Source organism: Eschscholzia californica, unplaced genomic scaffold, assembly GCF_041429995.1.
Source record: "Eschscholzia californica isolate CP2 unplaced genomic scaffold, dmEscCali1.0.p SCAF_1, whole genome shotgun sequence".
Classification (NCBI taxonomy): Eukaryota; Viridiplantae; Streptophyta; class Magnoliopsida; order Ranunculales; family Papaveraceae; genus Eschscholzia; species Eschscholzia californica.
In genome coordinates this window covers 80,651,529-80,669,301 of record NW_028238198.1, presented here as the reverse complement: position 1 = coordinate 80,669,301, position 17,773 = coordinate 80,651,529, and the positions used below count along the sequence as shown (strand labels likewise).

At 33.8% G+C, this 17,773-nt stretch overlaps 2 protein-coding genes across 4 annotated transcripts; one reads left to right on the top strand and one right to left on the bottom strand.

The window, feature by feature from the left end:
- Positions 1-332: 332 nt before the first annotated feature.
- On the bottom strand, positions 333-2,677 carry LOC147569752 (mitochondrial fission protein ELM1-like). Of its 3 annotated transcripts, XM_086656271.1 has the most exons (5): positions 2,433-2,677; positions 2,058-2,141; positions 1,305-1,454; positions 957-1,083; positions 333-647 (listed from the first exon to the last, which is right to left on the bottom strand). In XM_086656271.1, the coding sequence occupies exons 1-5, from the start codon at positions 2,433-2,435 to the stop codon at positions 637-639; spliced, it is 375 nt and encodes a 124-aa protein (XP_086512397.1). In that variant the 5' UTR covers positions 2,436-2,677; the 3' UTR covers positions 333-636. The 3 variants fall into 3 exon arrangements, with proteins under 3 accessions (XP_086512397.1, XP_086512396.1, XP_086512395.1); XM_086656270.1 differs by lacking the exon at positions 2,058-2,141 and having other exon boundaries at positions 904-1,083; XM_086656269.1 differs by lacking the exon at positions 333-647 and having other exon boundaries at positions 797-1,083.
- Positions 2,678-13,924: 11,247 nt separating this feature from the next.
- Positions 13,925-17,773, top strand: LOC147569751 (NADH dehydrogenase [ubiquinone] 1 alpha subcomplex subunit 13-A). Its single transcript, XM_086656268.1, has 3 exons — positions 13,925-14,355; positions 17,243-17,314; positions 17,397-17,773. The coding sequence occupies exons 1-3, from the start codon at positions 14,141-14,143 to the stop codon at positions 17,539-17,541; spliced, it is 432 nt and encodes a 143-aa protein (XP_086512394.1). The 5' UTR covers positions 13,925-14,140; the 3' UTR covers positions 17,542-17,773.

Below are 17,773 nucleotides of genomic sequence, written 5' to 3'. Positions count from 1 at the left end.
CTTTTGTTTGAGATGTCGGATTTCTATAAAAATTATATATTAAGAAATGGTTTTTCATTAGCTTTTCCGCTTTCAATACTTTTTTAAAAAAAAAAACCCAAAAAAATGGCGTTTTTTTCCTTTACGTTTTTCTTCAAACGTGTTTGCAACAATCCGTTCTGCAAACATGTGTTTGCATAATGTAAACTGCAAACTGTGTTTGCAACAATCCATTCTGCAAACATGTGTTTGCATAATGTAAACTGCAAACTGTGTTTACATTATGAGAGAAAATAAGTTTTAGTGGAGAGAGAGAAGAGCTTTTGATGTTATATAGTAATTGAGAGATGAAATAAGGAAAACAAGAAGTTCTATAAATCTTTGATATAACTTAAGATTACATAACAGTGGAGATAATACATGATAATCTTCGTGGTACCTTAACAAAAAAACCATATAACGTTCGCCACAACCGAGAAACTTCCATCTCGAAAGAAAACTAATTACCCATCCAAAAGCGAAAAACCTTATTTAGCCACTGCATTTTCTTCTAAACTATATCGTTGTATTTTGGCGGTTTCTCTTGTCATGTCCAATCTTCAAACTCAAAATCAATGGCATTGTGAAATGAAATTAGGCTTCAAGTACCACCAAAGATCAAGCTGACCCTGTTTAATAAAATAAAATATAGTATTAAGGCATCGTCAAACTCATTACTCATCCATAATGAATATCCACAGAGATATTAAGTCATCAAACAATTTTCATATTGGGTGACCACTTGACAGATATAATTAACCAACTTCCATCTATCACAAAATTGGTCAACACAGTATGTCACTAAGAAGATACAAGAATATGGTGTTATGATCAGTCCACACTCCATTCATAAACAAGAGAAAAGTTACACAAAAATACTAATACGTATGAAGATTCCTGGTTAAATCTGAAATAAGCAGGATGGAACAGAAAATTACTTGTAGGACCCCCAATGTTAACCACAAGCAAAGGTTTTGGCAAAGGTGCCAATTCCTCATGCCAGGCAGCGGCAGCGGCCCGTAATGCAGCAAAATCAGCTTGATGCATCGCTCCCGCAGTTAGGACCTAAAATGCATATTCTCAACCAGTCAACATGATGTGCATAATTCATCGTATAAGAGACTTCATATAATAATTTATGTTGATTTTATCTCTTAAATAAGATAGAAGTACGAAAAATGGTGAGACTCTAACAAATAAGATCCTCATGATTATTTTTATTTTATTTTAAATAAGATGCGGAAAAGTAAATTCAATCAGATGGGTAGATTATAGCTAGAACGTACCACATTCTTGGTAGGTGGTTCAGGAGGTGTTATCCAACTCCGAAGAAATCGAGGAATCTGTTCCTGTGCTTCAGGAGTCAAAGGGTAATAGTCGTGCTTAGGGGTAATTACTAGGTCAAACCTACTCAGCTCCGTTCTTGGATGTTGTGTCTGGTAACGAGGAGAAATCATGAAGTTAGAGAGCGTAATTAATCCAATAAACTACAACAGCACAAGTAGATAGATCATAAAACTCGCTAGTATAATGAAACTTAAGAATGTCAAATTAGCGTGTGAAAGATTAATATCGTTACCACTTCAAATGACAACTGAAAAATATGTTGAGTTTTGAAAGTTGGGAGAAAAGGTGTTTTTAACATTCCTACCATATACTTTTCTGATTTCCTTGTAACTAAATATACAATTCTAAAGAGGTATAGAAAACCAAGACCAGAGTCTTCACATAGAGAGAGCCTCAATTTTGAGTTCAGAAGAAAGTAACCATAAATCATCACCTTATAAATGGCAATATGAACAAGAAAACGTAATTCCCTAATACCGAGCACACAAGAACATCAAGTTTCAAAAGAACTTCTGGCTATCCGAGGTTAACAATGTTAAGAATAGAGCAGATACCACTATACAGATAGACAAATGCAAGTATGCAACAGAAAATCAACAAATTTGTTGTCACAATTCTATCAATGGTTTCCAAAACATATATGATACAACAAGCGGTCATTAGCAATAAATTGAAGTTTTTTTTTGACAAACCTGAACCACAAACATATTTTCAGGAGCTAAACGCTTAATGGAACTTGCTATGGAGATGGTATGAACTTTCTTCGTCCTATTGGTCTGAAAGCATCAATTTAAAATTTACAAGAGATAGTGTTGGAGAGTGCTCAATATGAAATAATTATGTTTGATTGTAATCCCAAATGCTCAAAATCAAGAAAACAATAACTTGTGACTATAGAGAGAAAATAAAACCCAAACTAATACAAGTCACATACTCAGTCAGACATTAATACAAACACTTAAACCTCATATCTACTCACAGTAACAACTTGTGATTTAATCAAGTAACCATGAGATCACTTTGAAGGGGCAACGACGATGAAACAAATACAACTTTAAAAATATTACCATTAATTTTTTCGATTAGGGAAGCATTCTTTGCAAGATTATCTCGAAGTTTCGATTGGTGATTTTCGTTAACTCTAGTTGAGTCAAAACTAGATTTTGATCTAAAACAGTTTGAACCCGACAAAATCTTTTATGGATCACCTTCCATACCTCTCAATCGGAAGAAGAAGAAGAAGGAAACACCTAGAAAAAAGCTGACTTTTTTTTAGAGAGAAAGAGAGTTCTAATATTTAAGGGTATTTTGGGAACCAAAAAAATTAGAAAATAACCTTATTAATAATTACTCATATTATTTTAAACCTTATATATCAATACCCATATTATTTTGTCAACAGTTGGTAGCCCAAGTGGTTCCAAGGTGTTGACATAAACTCCAGAAAGCGTCCCAGGTTCGAATCCCAGAGAAGGTGAAATCTTTGGTTATTTGAATTGGGATTATTAGGGTGTAAATAATGTTGTTGGCCTTTAGGGCATGTTCTAGTTGGGCTATAGGCCCGGTCCTGTTAGTGTTTGAGTGGGCGGTTATCGAGCTTATCACATCTATGATGTATCAAGTGCCAAATGTAACGACATACGTAGATCGTAGTCGACTTCCAAAAAAAAAAAATACCCATATTATTGTGATAGTTTTTAGTTAATACAAAATGTTATATGCTTTTTTAGTTATTATTAATAATATATTGACCCAAACGATCATTTTCCCTTAAAATAATAAACATCAACAAAATGTCTGTCAATGTTCATAGATATTCACAGATATCTACGAAAGTCGAAAAATATATTTTTGAAATAGTAGTACAAATATATTATTTAATGTGATTGGACAATAATGATAATATTAAAATAATAAATGTCTACAAATTATCCTTCACTGATGAGATGATAATAATAATAATAATAATAATAATAATAATAATAATAATAATAATATCCACTACACATTTTATCCATGGATTCAATATGTTGGGGGTAGTGGATCGGGACATTGAGGGACATTTTCATGTCCCTAAATGCAATGTTGGGGGTAGTGGATCGGGACATTGAGGGACATTTTCATGTCCCTAAATGCCCGTGTTATTGTGTTTGGGACATTTGAAATGTCCCCAAATGTTTGTGTTATTGCTTGGAGACATTTCAAATGTCTCTAAATGTCTGTGTTATTCGTTTGAGACATTTCAAATGTCCTGAAATCCGCTTGCCTTTGCCACAACAATACAATATCGCTAATTTTTGATAATATTTTACTCATTTAGATTATCTTTCGTTGTTGCAGGAAAATAATTCATGGTAGTGATGTGGTTGAGACTGCAATAAAGAAAATAGCATTGCGGTTCCCTGATGAAACTCTGACCGGAGCCTTTTACTTTTGGGCCTTGTCTTCTTGTGTTGAAAATTTTACAAAAAGAACATTGAAAGACAAGAACTTTTAGCAACTGCTTTAGAAGATCAATCAGATACAGTATTAGGGTTTCTACACTACATTCATTTCAATTGATTACATCATATCAAATATAACCATTGAAGAACAACCAAACCCCTGTATGAACGAAAAACATTCATTGAATAACTAACCTAACTTGGATTTTGAGTCTTGATGAGCACTAGCAAGAGTGGGTTTGCTTGGATTTATTTTTTGCTTCTTTGGTCCATTTACTCTTTCCTTTCCTTACTATTTTTTTCTCAAACATTGGTCTGTCATTTCTTGTACAATAGTTTCCTCTTACATCACCTATTTTATAAAAATAATGACATTCACCAAAATGAAACTATTTAATCTGCTCACATTACAAATATAGTTTTCTCCAACATCTCATATGTCTATACCTAATTTAAGTTGATTAAAACTCACATTTTCTTTCAAATTCATTTTACATAGAATCTATAAACTCATTTTATATTTACAATATAATAATGGAGAGGCTATCCAAACTGAATTTGTTACCTAAAAGGCAACTTACTCAAGTAAGAATTTTGTGATTGTTCATGCAAGAAATGTTGGAAAGAATAATCTTGATGAACTTTATAGTGTCTGAGCATTATACTGTCATGTATAATGTACTCGTACATACTAGTAGACCTTTATAGGATATTCAAACCATGTGAGCATTGTATAAATGTTCGTAAATTCTGAGAACTCTAGCTCTCTAAGTCTATACACATCTTTGTTTATGTCAATCATGTACCCTTATGATGAAGTAAAGAATATATTTTTCTTGTTTTATATATTTGTTCATCGAGTAGTTGGGAGAAAAATAAACTTAATTGTTTTTCTGTAGACAAAATGGCATGGCGTGAGAAACCATTAATTTCTCCTAGTAGGAAAAAGCACTAAAACTATCTTTACAACCAAAATAATTTCTTTATTACCTATGCACATTTAGGTGAAATAATTTATTTTCAAAATGATCATGTTTTCTTAATTAGTTTTCAACTTTTTGTGGCAGCTATCAGTGAAATTGCTAATCACTATTTATAGATACAATCATACAATAACAAGTGAATTTTGAAAACGACTAATAACTTTTGCCAACATCTAGTAGTTGTTCAAACGTTTAGTTATAAAATTTGAACATAGGCAATTTTGAGATTAGACGGTTATCAAATGTTCATTTAGAAAAGATGTTTATTAACTGGATGTAACCGCGATTAAATTTTATTGACAATCGACTAATGTTGAAGGATCTATCCGCGATTAAAGTCGAAGAAATGGGCATGCTTATATTTAAAACAAAATGTGGATTTAGTCCACCTAAAATGCATAAATTTCATTTGTATTTCCGTTACTCTCACCACAAAACTTTGAGCAGTGGTTTTACACCATCCAAAATGTTCAAAACCATTAGGATAAAAGTAGAAACAATGTCCAAAGTGTTCAAAACCATAAAGAGCTCACATTTTGTTTTTGATTATTTTCAGTGAAAGTTAAGTTTACCATTAATAAGTACACCAAATTGGGTTGGATTTCACGGCAAAATTTACATCAAATTGTTACCCGGGCAAGTTAACTGTTGGATTCGATTAGATGATGTTTTGATGACTCTAATTCAGACAATGAAAAATATTAATAAGTTGAGTTGTCGCAGTCCAATTTCATGTTTGATTTTTGATCTCGTGTGATCTCCGATAAGTAGGAAGACAAATAAATATATTTAATAATTTAGGTTAAGAGGTGAAACGGATTTTAAAAAACCGTTACTGAACAAGCCGAATTAGAAATCAAATCTCATACTAATTTTCTGTAGATAGACTTCTTCACTCCTTATCATCCTCTTTTCTTTTTTGTTTCTCCATCGAGGAGGCAGGAATAAATTTCTATGAAGAGGTGTGTAAGCTGCAAATGATACAGACCGGAAGAAGAGGTTACTATGACTGTCTTCCTTTTTGCTCTAATTTAATCACTCCATTGCTACTCAAGTTAACAATATTACATACTTCTTTCTTATCAATTAATCTTACAAGTGAATTAGATGACCTTTCCTTGTTGCATGAACATAATTCATGGTACTGATGCACTTGAGAGTGTAAGAAAGGATATAGCATTGTAGTCCCCTGATGGAACTGTGAACTGCCATACCAGTCTTCACTCATCGATCTATGAGTTGTATTTGCTATTTTTCTTCGATCTTTTTTTGTAACGTCTTATTATTTTGTTGCTCCTATTAACCGATTGACTTGCTTTCTATCTTTCTATGCTTCTCAATGAGAAACATATTTGAGCCTTTGAGGTTTGATACCTTTGTTGTTCTACTAGAGAAGATTACATACAATAATATTGTCGGTTATTCTTGAATATGGGATATGCAACAAGGAAGGTGGTACTATGTTGGCCAACATAAATTATGGCGGTCATTTATTTTTTTAGCTTACCCTATGTTAGATGTGTATTTTGTAGTTAAATGGGTCAAATTTTTGAGTAATGATAAAGAACAAAAAAATTAGGTAAACTTCTATGTGACGTAATTCGCTATTTAGTGGATTAGAATAAGGATAATTACTACAACTTAATAAATCTAAGCCAATCCATATACTTCTTAACACATTCTAATGCTGATCTGGAAACCTATATATATCATTGGAAAGGGTTTAAACAAAATATCATTGAAAGCCCCTAATAATAATTTTTATCAAAAAAATAAACCCTAATAATTAATAGTAAATAAAGAGTTGGAGTTATTCATGAACTGATAGGGGGCTAAAGAATGCCTTTACCAACAAGAAACAATTTACTCATTTGACATCACAAATATAGTTTTCTCTAACATCTCATATGCCTTTCATTCAATCTCATTTGATTAAAGTTCACATTAGTGTTCAAATCCATTAATTGCCCATCAAATCTATAAATTAAGGCAATTATATATGCACATAAACACACACTAAAGGCTACCCCAACTGAATTTGTTACCTAAAAGGCAACATCCCAGATATAATAGCCATAAAAATCATGTGAAGATAGCATTTTGTGATTGCTCATTCAGAAAATGTTGAAAGGAATAATATTTATGAACTTTACAATGTCTAGTAACCGATCTCAACCTTAAAGTACAACATTTCAAGCTCTAGCTAGCTAATACTGGTAAACAGTAACCTTTGTATGATATTCAAGCTATGCGCGTATTACATTACATCACATACAAATGTCCATGAAACTAATACATCCAAGTTAACTTGTGAGAGTTCTAGCTCTCTAAATCCCGACTCATCTTTGTTTATGTCGATCCTTAAACTTGTAATGAAGTTAAGAAAATAAAATTTACTATTATCATGTGTGCGGAAATTAAAAAAAAATAGTATATCTTTTTTGTTTATTATATATTTGTCTCATCGAGTTGTCAGACCATTGTCGTAGTAGAAAAATTATTGTAGAAAAAACAGTAAACAATATGTGCTAGCAAAATAATTTCATTATTATATAATACATAATTAGGCAAAACAAATTATTTTCAACACGAGTATGTTTTCTTAAAACTGAAATTGGGCACCTATTTTTAAGCTTTTTTTTAAGTTATAAAGACAAGTTATATTTTGGTTGCTTAAAATCCAATACTTTTTGCAATTCTTTTGCAAGTTGTCGCAAACTTGTTGGAAAGCAGTTGTGACAAAATTGTTGCACGCTGCTGTAAATTATGAATAAAATAACTAGTGAATTTTGGGAACAACTAATAACTTTTCCCCACATCCCGTAGTTGTTCAAATATTTGGTTGTAAAATTTGAAAATCGACAAGTTTTGAAACAAGTACTTTCAAATTTTCCATTTTTTATAAAATAAGTTTTGTAATCGGATATTTAAAACTGATGTTCTAAAAATATAAGCTTTGTTAGACTAAAATTGAAAAAGAGGCATGCTTACATTTAAAAACAAAAGGCGCATATAGTCCATATAGTCCACCAAGATTACATAAATTTCATTTATATTTCCATTACTCTCACGGCAAAAACATTGAGCAATGGTTTTACACAATCTCTAATTTCACATACATTTGGGACAAAATTACTAAATTAGGGGCAATTTATATAAAGAAATCGCTTTATGATTTTGTATTATTTTCAGTGAAAGTTAAGTTTACCATTAAGTACATGAAAATGTGTTTGAATTCACAACAAAGTTTACATAATATTGTTATGTTCACTACTAGATTCGATCAGATGATGTTTTTATATCTCTAATCCTGACAATGGAACATATAAGTTGATGAGTTGTCGTAGCTATGCGCGTATTATATTACATCACATAATTTAGAAATCAATTCTCATACTAATTTTATTTAGAGAGACTTCTTCACCCGTTGTCACCTTTTTTCTGATCAAGGTGGCAGCAGAAAACATTTTTACGATGAGGTGTGTAAGCTACAAATGATACTTGAATAACAGAATTACTGCCACAGTTTTCCTTCTTGCTCCTTCATTTCTATAAGGGTGCTTCTATAAGCACTGGGCCAAACAGCTGTTAGCGGGCGGTTTTATTAGCACCAGACCCAACAACTCTTTTTTCTATTAGCACCATCCAAAATTGTAAGCACCGATCCAAATGAGTTAACTCTAACGCCTCCATCCGTTTCTCACAAAACCAGACAAAATTCTCAAACCGAGATTTTCTCTCTTTAAGCCTTGGGAAGAACCGAACCTCTCCTCGCCAAATTGCTCATAATCTCACGAATCTCTCTCAAATTTTGCTCTCAATCAGCCCTTTCACTCTCTAAGTGTTAGAATCAACAAACATTTGGTGAAGACGGATAGTGATGAAAGATAGAAATTTTAATTTGCCCTAAAAATCTATGGATGAACTAGACCAGTCCGAGACTTAAGAGGACCAAACGGATCAGCTGATCGGGACCTAAGAGGACCAAACGGATCAGCTGATCCGGGACCGAAGAGGACCAAACGGATCAGTTGATCCAGGACCTAAGAATATCGATGATAGTGGATCTTTACTTATTGTAAAAAGATGATATAACACAGTTGAAAGATGAACATCTCACTCTGATTGATGGATCCGTTTATTTGAGTGGTCGCCGGTAGGTGTTGATGTCGTTGCCGGAGAATATCGGTAGCAGTGCATAACCTAAGATTTTGTTTTGGGAGAAAAGGGAATTTTGTTTTTTTGGAAGAAGAAGAGAAAACAAGAAAACGCAGGTAAACTTCACTCAAATTAGTTGACCGAGTGCTTATAGAGAACTCGGGTCAATGGTCATAGACCCGAGTCAACGAAATGGTCGCCCACTAATAGCCTTTTGGCCCGGTGCCTTCAGAGCCACCCTCTCTAATTCTTTTTATGTATTTAAATAATATTTTTATTTTATTAATAACTTCAACATCAAAAAAAAGGATTAGCACAACTCCTTCTAAGACCCGATTATTAATGTGACCAGATTGGGGAGGGGTGCCCCTTGCCAAACCTATCAGATTTACGTTTTAGTAATCTTTTTTTGTTTGAGAAATCGACTACGATCTGTGTTTGACGTTAAAAGACATTAATACATCATGAAGACCTAATAAGTACGATAACTGCCTAAGGGCAAGTCCAATGTGGGGCTTGGGCTACTAATTTTGGGAGCCCCCGGGTTTTTCTCAATTCCAACTCCGGGCTCTCAACAGAGACTCCCAAATCCAAAATATGTACATGTGTGGAATTTGTGTTTCAATTTTCAACCATGAAATTATGGAGTTTGTATTTCAATTTTCCATACTTCAATTATATGCTTTTGGGTTACGTATTTGACTTTTAAATCAATGAAATTCTATTTCAAAAAAATTACATTAAATAAGATCTACATTTAAAAAAAAAATTAAACACATCTTTAAATTTAAACAAAAGAAAAATTTTAAAAAACCAAAAAAAAAAAGGGTGCCCCCCCAAAATTTCTATTTGGAGTTCTCAACAACTTTATTTTGGGGGCTGGGAGTCCCATGCTCCCGGACTCCCAAACCGGGAGCCCAGCCCTGGAGATCCCGAATTGGTGACGTGGGCTGGGGTTAGGCTCCCAAAATTTGAATATTTTGGGAGCCCAACCCTCACGTTGGAGATGCCCTAAGTTAAATCAAACGTGAAAGAGGCTTAAAGTCCAACAACATAAATGTAACTTATTAAAAACTCTAGAATCGGTCCGTTTTACTTTAGAGGACGATTTGGAGTCCAAATGCCATTTCTCCCCAATTCGTAAGAAAATGAAAGAGAGAAGTGGATCTCACAACACAACATTGTAACCAGGTTTAATCTAGAGAGAGAAAACCAGTAAAGATGACCGAGGCGATGATAAGGAAAAAGCCAGGAATGGCTAGCGTCAAGGATATGCCGATCCTTCAAGACGGACCACCTCCCGGCGGTTTTGCTCCGGTTCGATACGCTCGTCGGATTCCTACAATCTTCCATGAAATGTGATTCAATCTATCTGTGCAAATACAACATCACATACAAATGTACATGAAACTAATACATCTCGAGCTAACTTGTGAGAGCTCTAGCTCTCTAATTCAATCACCACTCATATTTGTTTATGTCAATCCTTTACCCTTAGCATGACATGAAGTAAAGAAAATAAAACTTATTATTACTGCTCACCGAAATATTTTCTAGTTTTTGTAAATTTGTTTCGAATTGTTAAAAAAGAATATACTTTGGTTGTAAAATTTGAAAAACAACCTTTTTTTTTAGATAAAACCCGACTTTAATATTTCATTTTCATTAAATTAAATATTGAAATTAGATTTTTTTTTTTAATTCTAAATGTATTTATTTTATTGAGAGACCGCTAACAAAGAAGGACCACAGAAAAATGGATATAGTCCACAGAAATTACATTACTGTCACTACAAAAACTTTGAGCAATGGTTAAACACCATTCCTAATTAATGTTCTAAACCATTAGATAAAATAACCACAATGTATGAACTTTTATGTAAAGAGCTCACATTCTGATTTTGTATTATTTTCAGTGAAATTGAATTCACTGTTAAAAGTACATAAAATTGTGTTTGATTTCAAGGCAAAACGACAAAATCCGACAAAATCTAGTTCAAATTTTCATCGAATAACATGTTTGCTCTTGGATGCGACCACATGATGCTTTCATAAGTCTTAAGTCTAATACTGAAATTAGTTGAGCTTTTGTATCACAATCTCATTTTGATTTTGACCTCCTTTGATCTCCGATAAATAATGAGATGAATAAATGACATAACATATGAATCACATTTCATGGAAGTTTTCAAGGTGTCACACAAGAGAATGGAAAAGAAATCCCCTTGTCAACCCCACAACAATACTTCAAGGCATCAAACAAGAGAATACAAAAGAAATCCCCTAGCCTCAGTCAAAACAATACAATATTACTAGATTTTGATAACATTACTGCAGTGCTGAAAAAACTACACAATGTTGCAGTAACCATAGGTTGCCTTTTTGGTGTGTATTGAGATGGCCATACAACCTAAACCACATTTCTTTATGGCAACGAGACTTGTTAGGGAATACACAAGATCCTAGGTATAAATTAAAGGAAATTTTAGTCAAAATTCTTTATAACTTTTTTGATTAAGTGAAAAAATGATCACTCAATTTTTTCAAGTCATTAGTTTCTTAGATATTTTCGTAATTTGTAACTGTTCGCAAAATGGTTGCAACTGGTTTGCAAAAAAAAAAAAATGGATTTTAACCAAACAAAATACAAATGTTGAGTTTTTAACAAAATAAAATACGAGTTGTCTTTTCAATTTAAAATTAAGCATTGGGCAAGTAAATACTTAATTACTCGGTAATTTTGTACAATAATTGATTTTTTTTTTAATATTTTAAAATAAATAAATAGATCTAATAGGGTGATAGTGAGATGAGAAAAATATGTTAATGAACAAACTAACTTTTTTTTTTAACAATCGAATTATAGTCCACCACTCTTTGGTGCAGTGGTTTGACACTCATCGGTCTTAGGATTGAGTCTCAGTGAAAACAATTTATCACCAAGATTTATGTCATGTAATTAAAGATAAATAAACTAGAGGTAGGAATAGGTGGACTTATACAGTTTTCATGTCAATTTCTACTTCGAAGTGCCATTTTTTCACAATTAATAAAAAAGAAACGAAACTCGAAACAAAAGCTTGAAACCACGTTTAATCTCGAGCATACAACGTCACCTACAAATCCTACATACTTTATTAATTCATTCATATATTCTAGATTATCCAACAAATTAGGCATTTTGAAATGAGTAATAATTCTTTGAATACCTAATTCCTTTCAATAAAAATACAAAGATCTGTTTGTGATTTCTTACGGGGAGATAACTTCCTCTAACATCAACTAATTCATATTATGGACAATGCTTCCATTTTATATAGGTTTCTATTGAATGTGGATTTGATTGTATATCTTTTTGATATATTTCTAAGATATCCCCTATAATGATGATATTTACCAAAATGAAACTATTTAGTTTGCTCACTTTACAAATATAGTTTTCTCTAACATCTCATATGTCTATACACAATCTAAGTTGATTGAAGTTTACATTTTCTTTCAAATTCATTTTACATAAAATCTATAAAAGCATTTTATATGTATATATAATGGAGAGGCTACCCAAAGTGAATTTGTTACTTAAACGAACTTCCCAAATGTTTTAGAGATACAAATCATGTCAAGTAAGAATTTCGTGATTGCTCATGCAAGAAATGTTGTAAAGAATAATCTTGAACTTTACACCTCTTCTAAGGGAGTTTGACCTCAAACTGCATTTCAATCTCTAGCTTATTGTAGTAAACCTTTGCATAATATTCAAACTATGTGAGGCTGTGAGCATTATACTAAGTCATGTATCAATGTACTTATATTAGTACACCTTTGTACAGGGTCGGCCCTGACTTTTCGATGGCCCGAAGCGATGTCTGAAAATGTGGGCTCTTGTATCAAATTGTAAAACGTATAAATGTACTACATGAAAACCGTAAGTACTGCAAAAAATTTTCATCATATTTATATATAACAAAATAGTTTTTTTGATAATTACAACCACTAAAATTTTGTTTTTGGTGGCCCCTAAAAACCGGTGCCCCAAAACGACGCTTTGTTCGTTTTGGCCCGGGGCCACCCTTGCCTTTGTATGATACTCAACTTTGTGAGCATTATATCACGTCACGTATAGATGATCGTGAATTTGATACCTCTTGAGCTAAATTGTAAGAACTGTAGTTGTTCAATGGTTTTGGTTGTAAAATTTGAAAAGCTGCAACTTTTGAGGCAGTAATGATTTCCAAACAACCGTGATACATGGCCCGGCACGAATCCCGGCGGGATGACGTGTCGGGCCATGATTTAGAGAGAGAAATATCAGTCGAGCTTTTGTAGCCTAATCTCGTGTTTGATTTTGATCTCCAAGAAGTACGACGACGAATAAATATACTCAATAAATTTGGGTTAATAGACGAACGGATCAAAAAAATCCGATAATGAAGAAGGCGAATTCAAAAGTCAAATCTTATACTAATTTTCTCTAGCGAAACTTCTTCCCTCGATATCGTCCTCTTTCATTTTTTGTTAATCGATCAAAGTGACATGAATAAATTTGTACGAAGAAGTGTAAAGCAAATGATATAGACTGAAAGAAGAGGAATGCTCGTTTTCATGTTTGCTTCCTCATTTTTGTAGTTCTTTTTTATGTACGTAGTAATATTGTTATTATATTAATAATTTCAACATTCCAACAAAAAAAGTACTAGTAGCATTTTTTTTTTAAAAAAATTAGTAGCCTCGTTCCCGACCCGTTTATTAATGAGACTGGATTGAGAAGGACTGACCGAATTCCTGTTTAGCCCCCTAAAGTAATAATACAATCGAGCTGATTTCAAAGTTGATGAAAATAAATGAGAAATGACAAAATAATAAGGACTAAAACTGAAACCACGGAAGAAAAAGACAAAAGGGTAACATTGGAAAGTAAAAGAATTTGACTTTTTAGTCACCGTTGTGAAAACCACAACAGGGTGTGATCTGAGTATTTCTCCGAATTAGAGATCACATGGAGATCTGGTCACACTTTAGGGGCCAATGAGGAAATAACCCTAATTCCGAACTAGAGACTCGGTCGAGTTAGCTCACGATTCAAGTCCAGATACCATTTCTCCACAATTCCTAAGAGAGAGAAGTTAGAAACTCAAAACACAAGCTTGAAACCAGGTTTAATCTAGAGAGAGAGAGAGAAAACCAGTAAAGATGACGGAGGCGATGATAAGGAACAAGCCAGGAATGGCTAGCGTCAAGGATATGCCGATCCTTCAGGACGGACCACCTCCCGGCGGTTTTGCTCCAGTTCGATACGCTCGTCGGATTCCTACAAAGGGACCTAGCGCCATTGCCATTTTTCTCGCAACTTTTGGTGCTTTCTCATGGGGGATGTATGAGGTCGGCAAGGGTAACAAGATCAGAAGGTTAGTATCTCATATCTTTTGATCCCATAAAATTATATGCTTTAATTTGGTTAGCTACTTGAGTTTTGTTCGTTATTCCCTAATTTTTGGGGGTTTTATGGTCTAGGGTTGTAATTGGTTTAAAACGAGATTTAGGGCTTCTTATGATTGTTTATGTCAAGCAAATCCATTTTGTCTGTGTAGACTGTTTGGATTTAAATTATTTCGCAAAACATTGGGCTTGATTATCTGATGATTAGTTTATTTTTTTAGAATTTAACTTGATATCAGAAATTAGATCTATTCATGTTGAATGATTAAAGATGAGATTTTGATTGTTTCTTGTTTGATAGTTGTTACCTCAGTCTGTCCATGTTTGATTGCCATCAGTGTTGGAGAATTTTAGAGAGCATTTGGTTATATGCAGAAAATACTGTTTGTTTTGAAAATAAGTTCGATAAGCACTTCAAGCTATGATCCAATTTCTTACCTCAAGGTTTTGGTGAATCGTTTTATCAATAAGGCTTTTGTTGAAGTCCTTAAACTCTTCCAACTGTTAGCTGAGATAAACCATTCTTAATCTCTTATTCATTTTCTACTACATTTTTACGAAATTGTGTCATCTTTCAATCTTTATTACTTAATTACTTACTAGGAATTTGGACTTTGGGAACTACCTGTTCTTACACTGTCACGTGGCTTGAACCCTTGAACCTATGCCACTTTGTCTTAAACTTTCGTAACTGCGTGGCGTAACTCGAGGTATGATCAATGAGTGCTTGAGTGCCACAGTGGGTAATGTGCACGCCTTTGCGAAAGCTTAGAAGGTTCTCATATAATAATATTTCTAAATTTTCAACTTCAACTACATTGGCCCTTCACATACTTTAGTTGTACACTTAGGTCTTCATTAAAACTTAACTGAAAACTCTCCCCAGTTCTCCATTCTCAAAAAACTCAATCTCACCCTTTAAAATGAATCTCTAACGTATTCATAGATGGATTCATCATTCATTCCCTTTCCCAATTGGTGTCTAGTTACAACTTTGACTCAATTTAGGAAACCGTAGAAGATTAGGTTGAATCTAAAATGAAGACTATCCCCAAAATCAAGCAATGAATGAAGAAGAGAAGAAACGAAATAAAATAAAAAGTAGAAATTTTGGGTTCGGCTTCTCAATAGGGCCAGTTAGATCATTCTTCTCTGCTTTACAAAGTTTAGTCTCAAGATTAAAGAGGGATGCCTTTAGGTTCTGTAGTGAGGCTTGTAGTACTCCCTCTTCTTTGTGGGTCATCCATTGCCTCCTCTGTTAATACCTGACCGCCTTCATCACCGTCATTGTCATTTTCTAGGAGTCCCATCCATTGTCTCTTTGTGGAATGTTTCTGCAATGTGCTCTATAATACCAACAGGAAATTCACTTGGTCGTGGAGCCAATATGGGTCCTAGTGTTGTTTGTACTTTGTAGTCGGGGTGGACAAGAGTTGAAAGGCTGCAAGTAATAAGTTGCCTTCAACTTTGACATCGACTTGGATGGTGTCCGCCAACGGCCAACATACATGTTTCATTGCATACTTGTTCAACTCCTTTCGAATCTTCAGTATTAATGCGTACACGCGGCACCCAATTTGTTTTGCATCTCTTTTAGGTGTCTTACCAGATCGGTTCATTATTTTCTTTTTCTTTCCCCTTTTCAGGTACTTAGTGTTACTTTTGCAGCTATATTTAGCTACCTTTTATTGCCTTCCTCTTTTTGATGTCTTGTTTATTTAAGCTCTTGATGCTATAAGTATCATAGATCTTATAATACATGAAGTATGTAATACGATCCTAAGCAGTAAGCAAACTCGTATGAGTGGCTCGGCTCAGCCTCGTTTGACTCGAGGATGAGGGGGTTAGCCTGAGTCAATCTGCCCCAGTTGCTTAGCTTCAACTTCAGTAAGCAACCTGAGATCCCAACCTATTATGTCCTTTTCAAAAAACTACAATACCTTTTGATGCATATCGGAATTTGTTTTCTTGATTCAGCTGAAGTGTATACTAATATTTGTTTAATAATAATACTACCTACTCATGGAATGTCTATGGTATGTGGATGTTAAGGTGTCCTGTCTTTTGAGTTAACATTAACAATGTGCAAGCGGACATGGTCACCTGGTCAAAGTCGAGTTGTTGGTTATGAATTTAGAAGTTCTAAGATAAAAGGAAAATGGCTGCTAATCTTATCTAAAGATGAGCTGACTAATGAGGGGAAAATTCAATTAATAGATTTAAGTTCAAACATGAATCTTTGCTTGCTATATTTCCGTGATGACATCCGTTATTTGTTTAGTAAGTTGAACTGAACGAGGTGCAACTTTGCAATGTATAGCGATGGAGGCGAGTACCTGAAGTGTCTTAAAGAGCTTTAGTAAGCACAATTAGTATCAGTTATGATTCTTAAGGACTCCTTGTTTAAGTCCCAAAATTCATAAAAATGTATTTTGCCTGGAACTGAAATGGTTAAGGATTCGTATTCTTACCCCTAGGCAATTATACTTTTCTCTAGGAAGTAGCAATTAAAATGCGTAAGTAGACATGCAGAGCCACAATTTGGCAGTGACATTGCATTAGAATTCACTTATGATGTGAGAGACAATTCCAATTTTCAAAAAAAAAAAGTGGGATTCCCTCATTTTTTTCCCACATCATTCGTCCCAATTGATTATGATTCTACACATTTTTCTTGTGCTTCGTCTAAGATAGTTATGTTGGATTATGAGCATAAAATCTTACACATCGATGATCAATCTTTAGGATGTTCAAAACATCTATTGTTAAAACTAAAAATTCATCCAAGAATCCATGAATGCAGAACTTGTCTTGTAATCATGATTTAATGACTACATATCATAAAAAATTATGCAGGGCACTCAAGGAAGAGAAATATGCTGCTCGACGAGCAATTCTCCCCGTACTTCAAGCTGAAGAGGACGAAAGGTAAGATCTTTATGCATAAATTTATAAATCCAGCGAACTTCATTTGAAATGAGGGACTAAGACTCTGTTTTTTTTCTTATAGATTCACCAAGGAGTGGCAGAAATATCTAGAGGACGAGGCAAGAATCATGAAGAACGTTCCAGGTTGGAAGGTTGGTGAGAGCGTTTACCATTCTGGAAGATGGATGCCCCCTGCTACTGGTGAGCTCCGTCCTGAAGTCTGGTAAGAAACCTGCATGATTTGCTTGTCAATGAAGTATTACTGAACGGTTGAAAACCTTGACAGTTGACACTCTATGTTCAAATGGCTCCTGTGTTGCTTGTTCTAGGGCAAGAATTACCATAATAATCTCTTCTTCGTTTTGGACCTCTTCTTTTGAATTGTAATCCTTGTTTATGGTATGAAACTTTAAGACGGAGAAATAAATGCATCAAGTTAGGGATGCCGTTGTTACTGCA